Raw genomic sequence first — 14,856 nt, 5'->3', positions numbered from 1 at the left:
TGTTTTTTAGTAGCAACTTAACTTAAAGCCCAACTCCAACATTTTGTCACCCTGAGACCCCCACTAGTATGTTTAACTTTTTCTAGCAGGCAGATCAGTCCACTGTTCTCATGGGTCTTTTTACGTCTTCCTAGGCCGTGGATAATCCTTCTTCCTGGATGTATGCCCGGTAAACGTACTGAAAGTCCAAGCCAGCCGATTCAGCAGGAACTAGCTGACTTTCAGTAAATGTGTACCACGGTCTGTTCAGCAGAAGGTGATCTAACAGCAGCTTCTGTCGAATGGTCTTGCTGGAAAACCAGCATTGATCAGCATGTGCAGCCAATGGCTGCAAGCACTAATCAGCGTATTCTGTGACCCTCCTGTCCCACTGCCCCCTTCTTGTCCTGCTGCCCCCCTCCTGTATCACTGCCCACCTCCTGTCCCGCTGACCCCCCTCCTGTGACACTGCCCACCTACTGTGCTGCTGCCAACCTCCTGTGACACTGCCCCCCTCCTGTGATAATGCCCCTTTCCTGTGATGCTGCTGCCTCCTGCCCTGCTGCGCACCTCCAGTGACACTGCCCACCTCCTGTGACACTGCCTCCTCCTGTGACTATGCCCTTTTCCTGTGATGCTGCTGCCTCCTGCCCTGCTGCGCACCTCCAGTGACACTGCCCACCTCCTGTGACACTGCCTCCTCCTGTGACCATGCCCCTTTCCTGTGATGCTGCCCACCTCCTGTAACACTGCCCCCTCCTGTGACCATGCCCCTTTCCTGTGATGCTGCCGCCTCCTGCCCTGCTGCGCACCTCCTGTGACACTGCCCACCTACTGTCCTGCTGTCCACCTCCTGTGACACTGCCCCCCTCCTGTGACCATGCCCCTTTCCTGTGATGCTGTCCACCTCCCGTCCTGCTGCTCACCTCTTGTGACACTGCCCATCTCCTGTCCTGCTGCTCACCTCCAATTTTCATATATTTTTGATTTTCTGATCCCAATCCCCAGCGGTTCATTTATATGGTCCTTTGGGAAGTGTTCTTATTGCAGCCTTTCCTTTTTGTTATGTGATTTATCAGCCATTGACTCAGATCTATGAGTGAGTGGGAAGGTATTTGGAGGTTCCCAACCTTTTGGTAAGGATACCATTTGACTATTGGTTCCCCTATCTATTATTGTTTTTCCCACCTTCCATCCCGCTGCCCCCCCTCCTGTGACACTGCCTACCTCCAGTCCTGCTGCCCCCCTCCTGTGACACTGCCCACCTACTGTCCTGCTGCCCACCTCCTGTGACACTACCCACCTCATGTGACACTACCCACCTCCAGTTCCCCTTTAAGCTGCGCCCAATATTTAGCTCAATTTTAAACACACTCGCTTTTCACTGCAGCGCGCTTTGCATGACATGATTTTTTTGCATGATTTTTCCCCCTCAACCCCTAGGGCCTAAATTTGATCTTGCACAGGGGCCCACTGATTTCATGATACACCCCTGAACAGGGGGGTGAAGGATTATCTTTTAATTGGGGCACCAGTACCAGTCACATGTCTGCAGCAGGCCATAGATGGATAGAATTTCAAATAAAAATTCTTAGGAAAAGTACTAGGAAAAATGAATATAAAAATTTTCAGAACACTCCAATGTCATTTGCTTTTTAACATTTGATTTTTGAATGAATGGACTTCACCGAGCAAAAACCACATACACTGTTAGAAATTTGTTTGTGAAAAATTTTCCATTCGGTTTCTTCAATTTTTCTCATCACTGCGGTCAAAAACGGCCATCGATTGGCCCCACTAATGATAAGAAAAAACAAAACTTTCTTAGAACAATTTTTTTCCTAGGAATTTTTGTTTGAAATTCTACCCATCTATGGCCAGCTTAAGACTCGGTTCACACTACCGCGACTTGTCAGCCTGACAAGTCGCGCTCCCTCGCGGTCCATTGACTGCTACAGGACCCGTTCTAATAGGAGCAACACAAGTCGCTCCGACTTAGAAAAAGGGTCCTGTACTACTTCGGAGCGACTTGCATAGACTTCCATTATGTGAAGTCCATGCAAGTCGCTCCGAAGTCGTGGTGCATGGGAATGCACAAGTCACCCCCGAAGTAGTACAGAGTCGTGCCGCCCTAGTGTGAACCGACTCTAAAGGGATTTAAGCTGGATACACACTATACAACTTTTGTTGTTAGATTTCCTTTAGATTTACCTTTTCTATGTAGTGCAAGGGCCGGCATGATTGCATACAAATTGAAAAAGTGTTTAGATTTGACCTCATATTATATGGTTTTGGTAAATCTAAGAGCCGGTTCACACTGGGGTGAATTGTCAGGTGACCTGGTCACCTGACAAGTCGCCGCGGGTCGCCTGCCATAGATAAGCACAGGACCCGTTCTAATAGGAACGACACAAGTCGCTCCGACTTAGAAAAAGGGTCCTGTACTACTTTGGGGCGACCTGGAGCGACCTGCATTGACTTCAATGATATGAAGTCCGTGCATGTTGCTCCGAGGTCGCGGTGCGCGCTGTGCACCGCGACTTCACAGGTCGCCCCGGCAAGTCGGGTCGCCCCTATGTGAACCGGCTCTTAAGGAAAAAAATCTAAAGACAATTGTATAGTGTGTATGGCCCATTACTCTCAGTTTTAAATCACGTCTACTCATTTTTTTGTTGTGTCCTGGTGACAATTTAAAACTTTTAGATTTCTTTCCAATGGTCACCAAGACAAACAGACTCTCTCCTGTGTGAACACAGACCACAATAAAAACATTACAGGTTATAACTCTTCTTTCATCTTTTCAAAACTGAAAAACAATTTTGGCTTTAGATAGGAACAAAATCAATTTGAATGTATAGCTCTGCCATTGCTATTTATTTTTAAATCTAATGGAACATTTGTCAAACACATAGAAAGCAGCATGGAGGGGTTCGGTGAAGTTGGCGGTGAAGGTGTGGAGATGTCTTACAGGGCCACACAACTGGTAGAAGGACAGACGTCCCTCATCGTAATCCAGATATATTCCCAGCAATTTCACAGGAGAATCTGCGCTTAGTGCAATCTGTTTATTATTGTGTGTAGCTACGAAGCGCGTGACAACAGCAAGGCCCCATGATTTGTCATTATAACCAATATAGGATTCATTTCCTTCTATCTTCCTCTCTATGCTGTGAGCGACCACCCCAACCAGCCATTTCTCTGCTCCGCTCACATCCACCTCCCAGTAATGTTTTCCCGATGTGAAGCTGTTTGTACTTAGTACCTGTTTGGATTCAAACCTTTCTGGACTGTTCGGCCTGTTCTGACAGGCGTTAGTGCAAGAGGCTGTCCTCAGATCCTCTGATATAATAAAATTTTTATGAGCAGTGTTTATATCCAACAAAATATCAGATTTTTCCATCCCTGAGAATTGTCTCTTGATCTTCAGCTCTACCAAACTATCAGTAAAATGGAGAAGACCTTTGTGTAGCATCTGTGAGATAATTCCTTCATCCAGGCGTCCAACATTCTTGATTGTATCATCAATCCCAGGAATAATGTTATCTCTGTTAGGTGCCTTTTTTAAGATCGTTAATGGATCTTGGATGTTACATAGTTCTTTCATCTCAATAATCTTCCTGGACAGCTCGTCTTTTTGTTGCTCTAGCTGCGGGATCAGTTTAGAGACAGATTGGGAGATCTGCCCCTCCTGTCTGGAGACCTCGCTGAGGATTCTCTTCTCTAAATCATCCAGATGTTTCCTGATGTCTCGAAACAGCTCAGTGACTCTCTTGGTGACAACAACTGCTTTTTCCTTCTCTTCTGTCCTGTGATTTTCCAGATTCTGTATTTTCCTCTGGATCTCCTGTTTCTCAGATTCCAATGTACTCGTAGATTCTTCCAGTTTCTCCTTTGTCTTTACAGAGGCCTCATTCAGAAGGTCCACCTGGTGTCCTTTGTGGTCTCCAGCCACCCAGCAGGACATACAGATACAGGCATTGTCCTCTGTGCAGTAATATTTCAGGATCTCTTTGTGTATGGAACATTTTCTGTCTTCAAATGATTTGGTGGGTTCGGTTAAAATGTGTTCCGCTGACTTGCTGTGGTTTTTGAGGTGCCTACTGCAAAATGAGGCCTCACAGTGCAGACATGATTTGGTTGCTGGAACAGTATGATCACAGTATGTACAGGAGACCTCCGTGTCCTCTAGGTGAGCAGATCTGAAATTATCCACAATGTTACACAACTTCCGGTTCTTCTTCAGTGTAGGGCGCTTTGTATACTCCTCTCTGCACTCCGGACAGATATAAACACCGGACGTCTCCTGTGTATCCAGCACAGCCACGATACAATCCCGGCAGTAGATGTGTCCACATTTCAGTGATACGGGCTCCGTATAAAGGCTCAGGCAGATGGAGCAGTTCAGCTCCTCTCTCAGTCTAGAAGTCGCCATTGTAGGGAATAAATTAAAATTCTGATACGACTGTCTACGGAGGAGCTGCTAGGATCGGCTCATCCGTCTTTCAGGCAGAGACAAAGAGACTAAGACCAACTGAAAAGGATTCTGTGAACAGGAAGTAAGTTAGGTCACGTGAAATGAGATCCACCCAGTTTACGTAACCCTTTCTCTGCCTAAAACACATCAACTCGAGCACACAGGATTTACATTACATCGCCTTCGCCAACTTTTCCTTTCACACTGAACCTGTTCTTCACAGCAGGGAGTTACTATTTCCTTGCATAAGATCTTTTTTACAAGGCTTCAGTGCCTTGGGAATGAGGGAACAAAAGCTCATGATTTACTCCTGACTAGTTCCCCTCTAATGCCCCGTACACACGTTCCGATAATCGTACGACTAATGTTTCGTAAATTGTTGCATGTTACTAAAGTCGAAACCAACTCTGCGTACAAACCATCCGATTTTCTTCGTACGATTCACTGACCAAGTGTATTTTTTGTAGCTACGTATCGGAAGTGATGTATATACGTCTGACCCCTGCGGATTATTTTACTGTTTCCGATCATGCGTGGTATTTGTCGATCGACTTTTAGCGTACGAATACTGTACTGACGAAACGATTATCGTTCAGAAGTTTTCCTGTCCCTTCGGATTTAGTTGGACCAACTGTCGTGATCGGCTGTCGAAAGCTGTGTACTAACGATCAGATTATTGTGAGATCAGGTCCAAAGCGAGTTTTGTCGTACGATTATCGGAACGATAAGGCTGGCCATACATGATACAATTTTCATACAATTTTTTGTACAATTTTCTTGAAATTTACCTTCAAGTATGTAGTACGAAGGCCTGCCTAATTCGATACAGGTGAAAGTGTTGTTTAGCTTTGACCTCACATTATGTGGTTTGTGGTAGATCTAAAGCCCGCACAGATTGTTGGCCGACCGATCGGCCGTCTTTTGTCCAGTGTTGTTTGTTGGTTGAAATGTGCTCTAGACTTGCACTGGACTTTTGTTGGCCAACAAAAAACAACTTCAGAAGTGATGTCATGTGATGGTTGACTTTCCGTGTGTTTTTTCTTCTCTGAGCATGCCCAGTCTTGCTCATCTGATTTTTGTCTGCCAAAATCTGTACTGACTGAGGAACAATCGGCCGTTCTGTTGTTGGCCAACAAAAATTTTGTAGCATGCACACCAGATTTTTTTCGGTTGAAAATTCACAGTTGGTTGTCGGAAGCATCATACTAACAAGCCTACAATCGGCCGATCGGACGTTGGCCGACAATTTACGGCCAACAATTTGTGCGTGTGTATGGGCCTTAATAGAAAATTGTACAACAAAAGTTGAACATGTATGGCCAGCCTTAACCACTTTACCTCTGGCCACTGTGCTGCTACTGTGGCAAAGTGGCTCGTTATCGTCCAGCGACGTAGACCTACGTCGCTGGACTCCTCCCCCTGTAGGCGCGCTCCCGCTGTTTTCATTCACAGCGGGAGTCGGGCCAGGGGAGGAGCGGCGGCGATCGCCGCCGCTCTTCCCCAATCGTTGGGGAATCTAGTTTGGAGATCCGCCCGCCTGTATAAACAGAGCGGGCGGATCTCCTAAGTGACAGGGAGTGACAGATCGGAGTGTTCAGCATAGCTGAACATGCGATCTGTCCCTGTGTCACTCAGTCACCTCCCCCCTCACACGTCAGTAAGCACCAGGTATACATTAACCCCTCCCTCTCCAATAAAATTAACCCCTTCCCTGCCAGTGTCATTTTTACAGTAACAGTGCATATATATAGCACTGATTACTGCAGTAATGTCACTGGTACCCCCAAAAGTGTCAAAAATGTCAGTCAAGGGTCCGATCTGTCCGCCGAAATGTCGCAGTCCTGCAAAAAAAAAAAAAAAAAATCGCCGGGTGTCTGCGAGAAACACACAGGATTCGCTGAATTTCCCGCATATCTAGCCTTACAGATACAACCGGCCCTTTGAGGGCAGCCATAATGCTGATTCAGCCCACGTTGAAATTGAGTGTTAGGTTCCATTTACACGAATGTGTTTTTTTCATGGTTTTTGCATGAATGCATTTCATTTATTTAACATGGGTTCCTATGGAACACGTTCACATCAATGCATTTTTGGAAAGGGTGGGGGGCTTTTTTTCCTGCAAATTGCAGCATTTTGCATGTAAGGCTTGGTTCACATTGGTGCGATGCGGGAACGCTGCGAATCCACCGCAGGTTCCCACATCGCACCTGACTCGCAGACAGTTCACACTGCTATATGCGAACCACTGGGAGTGTGAATACAAAGTTAATGACACACCCAGATCCGTTCGCATATTGCAGTGCGAACTGTCAATTCGGACAGGAATCGGATCCCATAGGTGTGAACACCCACGCAATCCGATTCTGGTGCGGACCAAAAAAAGGGTCCTGTTTGGTATGAATGCGATGCAAATGCATTGCACATACATAGCATGTGATTCGCACAGCAGCACTGCTGTGTGAATCACATGCAATGTCTTCCATCGCACCAGTTGCACCATCGCACCAATGTAAACTGAGTGTAATATACTTCAATGGATCCGCATCCAAAAAAACGCAAGTATAGTGTTTTTACCGCGATTTCCGTTTTTAAATCTGCCCAACAACAAATTAAAAAAAACAACATAAAAAATGCAAATCGTGGTAAAATCGCGGAAAGCACAGCAAAAAGCACTACAGAAATGCTCAAAAGCAACATGCATAGATGTGAATGGAGCCTTGGGGGGTGTGCAGTGGTCCCATTATACAGACAATGAGGCAACATCTCATTCAGAAAAAAGAACCATTTACTGATAATCCGCATTTGCAAACGATTATGATACACAAAGGAAGCATACAGATCATTTATAAAAAGCACCAACCATACTGGAGAAATAGGAAATGAAGGAAACATATACACTATATTACCAAAAGTATTAGGACGCCTGCCTTTACACGCACATGAACTTTAATGGCAACTCAGTCTTAGGCCGTAGGGTTCAATATTGAGTTGGCCCACCCTTTGCAGCTATAACAGCTTCACCTCTTCTGGGAAGGCTGTCCACAAGGTTTAGGAGTGTGTCTATGGGAATGTTTGACCATTCTTCCAGAAGGGCATTTGTGAGGTCAGGCACTGATGTGGATGAGAAGGCCTGGCTCGCAGTCTCCACTCTAATTCATCCCAAAGGTGTTTTATCGGGTTGAGGTCAGGACTCTGTGCAGGCCAGTCAAGTTCCTCCACCCAAAACTTGCTTATCCATGTCTTTATGGACCTTGCTTTGTGCACTGTTCCAAATCATATGGTGGAGGGGGGATTATAGTGTGGGGTTGTTTTTCAGGGGTTGGGCTTGGCCCCCTTAGTTTCAGTGAAGGGAAAAGTCCACCCTAACCCTTCTCCCTTTTCCTCTGCACAGCACAAGTTCCATAAAGACATGGATGAGGGAGTTTGGGGTTAAGGAACTTGACTGGCCTGCACCGAGTCCTGACCTCAACCCGATAGATCACCTTTGGGATGAGTTAGAGCAGAGACTGTGAGCCAGGCCTTCTCGTCCAACATCAGCACCTGACCTCACAAATGTGCTTCTCGAAGAATGGTCAAACATTCCCATAGACACACTCCTAAACCTTGTGGACAGCCTTCCCAGAAGAGTGTAAGCTGTTATAGCTGCAAAGGGTGGGCCAACTCAATATTGAACCCTACGGACTAAGACTGGAGTGCCATTAACGTTCATGTGTGTGTAAAGGCAGGTGTCCCAATACTTTAGGTAACATAGTGGAAATGGTCTTATAGAAGTCATGATAAATTATATCGAATTAGTATCTAATTTTTAGAATAATAACTGTTAAAAACAAAGAAATTCAATTTCGAGAGATATATACGCAAATACAAGAATTGTTTTTTTTTAAATGCTGTTATAGTTTTCTTAATAATTCTTATTAAAAAAATAATGAAGAGAAGGAATACTGTATACAGTGTGTATGTATATATATATATATATATATATATATATATATATATACACAGTATATATTGTGACAGGAAGTCAGGTAAATCTGTGGATGTAGTCACAGACAGGAGATACATTTCCACCTGGTTTGGAAAGTTCACCAATTACTATAGGGTGTTGGCTGCAGAGATAGCCAGCAGGAAGTTGAAAACCATTCAGCTGTTCAGAATGAGGAAATGAAGGCCTCTATAATTTGTCCAAAGGAAGTCTAAGGATTGCTGCCTCCTGTCGCCGTGTGGGCTGGGAGAGGAGGACAGTCAGATGTGTACCTCCCGATGTCATGTGGGCAGGGGAGAAGGAATGCCCCCTGAAAGCTGTGTGAGCATGGGGAAGACCTCCTGAAGCGATGTGAAGCTGAGGAGGATAACAAGTGTGAAGACTACTCAAGGTGAGGTCTTGGATCGTGTCTATGTGAAAAGAAACCAATGGACATTTCCTGTGTGAAGGGGAAATTAATTAAGACTGAAGACTACTCAAGGTGAGGTCTTGGACTATTTCTATGTGGAAGAAATAAATGAACTGTTTGCTATGTGAAGAGACAAACAAAGGGACAGGTTAAATGAACATGTGCTGTGTGAAGAGATTAAACCAAACTGTTGTTTGCAACCACTTCTCGGCTATCTCCCTGTGTAACGAACCCCCCCAAAGGGGTCATCCACGCCTACCATGAGCTAATCTCCCACAATATATATATATATATATATATATATATATATATATATATATATATATATATATATGTATTTATTTATTTCAGGTACTTATATAGCACTGTCAATTTACGCAGCACTTTACATATACATTGCACATTCACATCAGTCATATATATACACCGTAATCATTTGGTATGTGTCTAATTTTTAATATTTTATGTATTTATTTTTATAACAATGATTGTTACATTGAAGAATCATGCAAATCCAATAATTATTTTTTTTTTAAATGCTGTTCTAAAGATTTGCTTTATAACTCAGAAAAAAAGGTGTTTCAGCACAGGGAAGAATGCAGTACTGACTGAAAAATTAAAATACAGTATATGTACAAGCAAAACTTTTTTTGTGATAGAGTAGAGAAGGCATAAAACCTCTATTAGTTTTTTTTTTCCATCTCTGTTATTTTTGGGCAAAAGACAACAGAAAGTGAGAGGCAATCCCCCCCAAATTGAAGAGCAACCCTCTCTTAGATGGCTGCCACCTGAACAAGTGTCCCTAGTGGAGGATTCGTGATTCTTCATTTTTGCTGCTATTTTTGTTCTAGTGACAATTACAATTTTGAGATTTCTCGAACTTTTCAACAGCCACCAAGACAAAAAAAAAGGGGGGGGGGGAAATCCCCCCATTGGAGACACACAGCGAAAAAAAAAAAACCCAAAAAGGGTTATAATCCTTCCCCACTCTATTCAAAACTTAAAAATAAAATTTTGAGTTTTAGAAATGCAATTAAAAAAAATGTAATTTCACCCTGAACTCTATTATGGTATTTACTTTATAATTCTGATACAGCTGTTTGGAAACAGATAGAAAGCAGCATAGAGGGGCTCAGTGAAGGTGGCGGTGAAGGTGTGGAGGTGTCTGATGGGGTCACACAGCTGGTAGAAGAACAGACAACCGGCTTCATAATCCAAATATATTCCCACTAATTTTATAGGGGAATTCGACTGTATTGTCTTAAATATCCTATTATGCTGAGCTCCGAATGTTTTTATGACTTCAAGACCCCAAGATTTGTCATTATAACCAATATAGGATTCATTTCCATTTATCTTCCTCTGTATGCTGTGACCGGCCACCCCTATCAGCCATTCCTTCCCTCCGCTCACATCCACCTCCCAGTAATGTTTTCCCGATGTGAAGCTTTTTATACTTAGTACCTGTCTGGATTTAAACCTTTCTGGACCCTCTGGCCTGTTCTGACAGATGTCACTGCGAGAGGCGGTCCTCAGATCCTCTGATATAATAATATTATTATGGGCAGTGATTATATCCAGTAATATGTCTGATTTCTCCATCACTGAGAATTGTCTCTTGATTTTCATATCTTTCAGACTGTCAGTAAAGTGGAGAAGTCCTCTGTGGAGCATCTGTGAGATCATTTCTTCATCCAGACATCCGGCATCTCCAACATGGTTGATTGCATCATTTATCCCAGGAAAAATGTCATCTCTGTTAGGTGCCTTGTTTAAGACAGTTAATGGATCTTGGATGTTACATAGTTCTTCAGTTTCATTAATCTTCCTGGACAGCTCATTCTTCTGTGTCTCCAGCTTCTGGATCATATCACAGACTGACTGGGAGATCTTCTCCTCCTGTCTGGAAACCTCAGTCAGGATTCTCTTCTCTTCATCATCCAGATGTCTCCTGATGTCTCTAAACAGCTCAGTGACTCTCCCGGTGACATCAGCTGCTTTTTCTTTCTTTTCTTTCCTGTGATTTCCCAGATTCTGGATTCTCCTCTGGATCTCCTGTCTCTCAGAGTCCAATGTATTTGTAGATTCTTTCAATTTCTCTTTCTTCTTCTCAGAGGCCTCATTCAGAAGGTCCACCTGGTGTCCTTTGTGGTCTCCAGCCACCCAGCAGGACATACAGATACAGGCACTGTCCTCTGCGCAGTAATATTTCAGGATCTCTTTGTGTATGGAACATTTTCTGTCTTCAAATGATGTGGTGGGATCAGTTATTATGTGATCCGCTGACTTGCTGTGATTTCTGAGGTGTTTATTGCAGAACGAGGCCTCACAGAGCAAACATGATTTAGTAGCTGGTACGGGATGATCACAGTAAGTACAGAAGACCTCTGTGTCCTCCGGGTGAGCAGATCTGAAATTATCCACAATGTTACACAACTTCCTGTTCTTCTTCAGCAGAGGGCGCTCTGTATACTGCTCTCTGCACTCTGGACAGGAATAAACACCAGACCCCTCCTGCGTATCCTGCACAGTCACTATACAGTCCCGGCAGAAGTTGTGTCCACATTTCAGTGATACGGGATCCTTATAAAGGTTCAGGCAGATGGAGCAGCTCAGCTCCTCTCTCAGGCTGGAAGTCTCCATTCTGGAGAAAAAAATACAATTCCGATATGATTGTCTTGTTGGGACTGGCTGATCTGTCCTATGGAAAGATTCCTAAAAGACGGAGATGAAAGTGAAAGAGTTTTGTGATCAGGAAGTATGCTGAGTCATAAAATGAGATCCACCCTGTTCACGTGACCCTTTCTTTGCTCAAGACACAGATTTTACATTATACACCTTCTCAAGGTTTCTTATTTTTAATCTGACAGCTTTTTTATTAACCACTTAAGCCCCGGAAGATTTTACCCCCTTCCTGACCAGGGTTTTTTTTGCGATTTTTTACTGCGTGACTTTAACGGACAATTGTGCGGTCGTGCAACGCTGTACCTAAACGAATTTGACGTCCTTTTTTTCCCACAGAGCTTTCTTTTGGTGGTATTTGATCACCTGTGCGATTTTTTGATCATGCGCTATAAACAAAAAAAGAGCGTCAATTTTGCAAAAATAACAATATTTTTCACATTTTTTATATGAAATTCCCCAAAAAAAAATGTAAAAATCAAAATTTTTTAACATTTTCGGCCAATTTGTTTTATACTACATATGTTTGGTAAAAAAAAAATCGCAAAAAGCGTATTTTGATTGGTTTGCCCAAAAGTTATCACGTTTACTAACAAAGGTAGAGATTTTTGTCATTTTTGGTGTTTTTTTTTTTAATGCCCAATGGCGGCGATCTGCGATTTTTTTTTCGGTACTGCGACATTGTGGCAGACAGATCGGACCCTTGACTAACATTTTTGACACTTTTGGGGTTACCAGTGACATTACTGCAGTAATCAGTGCTATACATATGCACTGTTACTACAAAAATGACACTGGCAGGGAAGGGGTTAACTGTATTGGAGAGGGAGGGGTTAAGTGTGTCCTAGGGGCGTGCTTCTAACTGTATAGGGACATGGCTATTGGTGTAAAAACAAAGATCAACGGTCCTACATAGTAGAACCGTCTGATCTTCATTTTTACACCAGGGAGAATGACGGGCGGCTTGTTTACATAAGCCACTCCGCCTTTCTCCCTTCACCGGAGCGATCGTAGTGTGACCGGCGGACATCGGGTCTGCCGGTCATACGCACTGACTTGTCAGTGAACGAGGCGCGCGCGCCCGCAATTGGCTCTCAAGTCAGTGACAGGCGAGTGACATACCCATACGTTCCTCTGCCTGGCCGGGGCTGACCGCCGCAGTATATAGTCGTGCGGCGGTCGGCAACCGGATAACTAAATACTTTTTTATTTTTTTTTTTTTAGTTTTGGATAAAATTGAGAGGGATTAGAACGCCTGTCAGGTTTTATTGCTGTCTGTGTCCCTGTTAAGGAGATTCACTCTCTCTATTTTTCCTGTTTACCATTATCAATGAAAGTGAAGGTAAAAGAAAATCCCAAATTTTGGCTTGTCCCCAGAAAAGTAATAGAGAGGAAATCTTCCAACAAGGAGACACTAGTTCTGGTGACCAGGGGGTCACCAAGAGATTCTTTTAATTTACAGGGATTTCCTCCCACTTCTCCTGTTTGGATATGGGACAGGAAGTAAAGGGAAATCACAATGGGACACAGATGGCAAAAATAAACCTTACAGGGATGATCACCCTCGCTTACTCTATCCAAAGTGGGAAAAACAATATTTGCCTTGTCATTTCTTCAGTGTTGTCACATGAAAAGATATAATAAATTATTTACAAAAATGTCAGGGGTGTACTCACTTTTGTGAGATACTGTATATGTCAAGAGCAGACATTATTCAATGAATAAAGTAGCTATAAATGACATATAGGTATTGTCAATCAAAATATTTCTTTCATGTGTGATCAACATCCCAGTCATCACAATTAGCCCCTTTCCATTGGCTGAGTGCATATACAGTATCTCTCAAAAGTAAGTACACCCCTCACATTTTTGTAAATATTTTATGATATGTTTTCATGTGACAACACTGAAGAAATTACACTTTGCTACAATGTAAAGTAGTGAGTGTACAGCTTGTATAACAGTGTAAATTTGCTGTCCCCTCAAAATAACTCAACACACAGCCATTCATGTCTAAACCCAAGTGAGAATGTCCACATTGGGCTCAAAGTGTCAATATATTGTGTGGCCAGCATTATTTTCCAGCATTATTTTCCAGCACTGCCTTAACCCTCTTGGGCATGGAGTTCACACGGGCTTCACAGGTTGCCATTGGAGTCCTCTTCCACTCCTCCATGATGACATTACGGAGCTTGTGGATGTTAGAGACTTTACGCTCCTCCACCTTCCATTTGAGGATGCCCCACAGATGCTCAATAGGGTTTAGGTCTGGAGACATGAATGGCCAGTCCATCACCTTTACCCTCAGCTTCTTTAGCTGACTTATCACCATCCACAGGCAGCTTAACTCTTCAATAGAAGGTTAATAACTCTCTAGTGTGTGCTACTAGAAGTGAGTGTAGGTAAAAGCATTTTTTTGGCCCAGGGAGTCTTTGAATCTGTGTCAGAGTTATTGGAGTTCAGGGCTGGATATACTCATCCTGGCAGCTCTCTGGTGCCTCCCTCTCCCCCTATATTGTTGGAGAATGTTTTAGAAAATAGTGGGTGGAAGCTAGGAGGGGTTGCTTATTTATTTATTAGCCCTCAGCCAATCCCAAAGAGTGGGCCTGACAGGGGACCAAGAATCCCATAAGTAAACATAAGCCAAGCCAGTAGGGGAGTCAGTGGAAGATGGAGAACCAGTGCTGAGGGAGGCTGCCAGTGGCTCAGGAGCTGCTCAGGAAAGCTGGCCTGGAAGGATCCCATCACAGGAGGCAGTTGGAGGGATTAATGCGGGAGAGGGCAAGGAGGGACAGTGAGTAAATCAGCACGGTGCAGGGACAAGACAAGGACTGTTAGCTGTAGCAGGTCTCTGTTGAAAACCGCGGTGTGTCAAGTCTTCATCTAACCTTGCCCTGGGGAGTCTCCATGTGTGTGCGCCAAGGACTGAGAAAGCAAGCAGCCAGGTGGGATGGTAGTCTTCTGCAGTGGTAGAACTGAGCTTAGTGTCTACAGGGAGGCAGAAGGATGTGCTGTTCACTTCACAATGTGCTAACTTATCCACAAAGGGATGGGATGTTCCCGGCCTGTAATGGGCTGCTGCTAAATGAATAAAGTAACTGTTAGTTCCACCAGCAGTGATCAGCTGGTGCTGTACATGAGGAAACCAAATTTGTGCAGGTTGAAGGAAGAAGAGGACTTTTTGTAAGTAGGTAAAAAGATCCCTCCAATTGCCTCCGTAATGGGATCCTTCCAGGCCAGCTTTCCTGAGCTCCAGCCCATGGTATCACCCCCTCAAAGGCCAGCGACAGCCTCCCTCAGCACTGCTTCTCCATCTTCAACCGACTCCCC

The 14,856-nt window shown here is 43.9% G+C and overlaps 1 protein-coding gene across 1 annotated transcript; it reads right to left on the bottom strand.

The window, feature by feature from the left end:
- Positions 1-2,795: 2,795 nt before the first annotated feature.
- LOC309558557 (uncharacterized protein) lies at positions 2,796-11,496 on the bottom strand. Its single transcript, XM_082261636.1, has 2 exons — positions 9,923-11,496; positions 2,796-4,445 (listed from the first exon to the last, which is right to left on the bottom strand). Exons 1-2 carry the CDS (start codon positions 11,485-11,487, stop codon positions 2,849-2,851), a joined length of 3,162 nt encoding a protein of 1,053 aa, XP_082117762.1. The 5' UTR covers positions 11,488-11,496; the 3' UTR covers positions 2,796-2,848.
- Positions 11,497-14,856: the final 3,360 nt, after the last annotated feature.

This window comes from Pelophylax lessonae (genome assembly GCF_965119305.1).
Source record: "Pelophylax lessonae genome assembly, chromosome: 6".
NCBI classification, from domain to species: Eukaryota; Metazoa; Chordata; class Amphibia; order Anura; family Ranidae; genus Pelophylax; species Pelophylax lessonae.
This window is presented reverse-complemented; position numbering and strand designations above follow the sequence as displayed.

Bases quoted from the DNA above. Each gene is read 5' to 3' on its own strand.
- LOC309558557 (XM_082261636.1), bottom strand. From the start codon at position 11,487: ATGGAGACTTCCAGCCTGAGAGAGGAGCTGAGCTGCTCCATCTGCCTG. The intron at 4,446-9,922 runs GTAAATACCATA...GCTCCTCCGTAG, and splicing joins AGCTGTATCAGAATTATAAA to ACAGTCGTATCAGAATTTTA.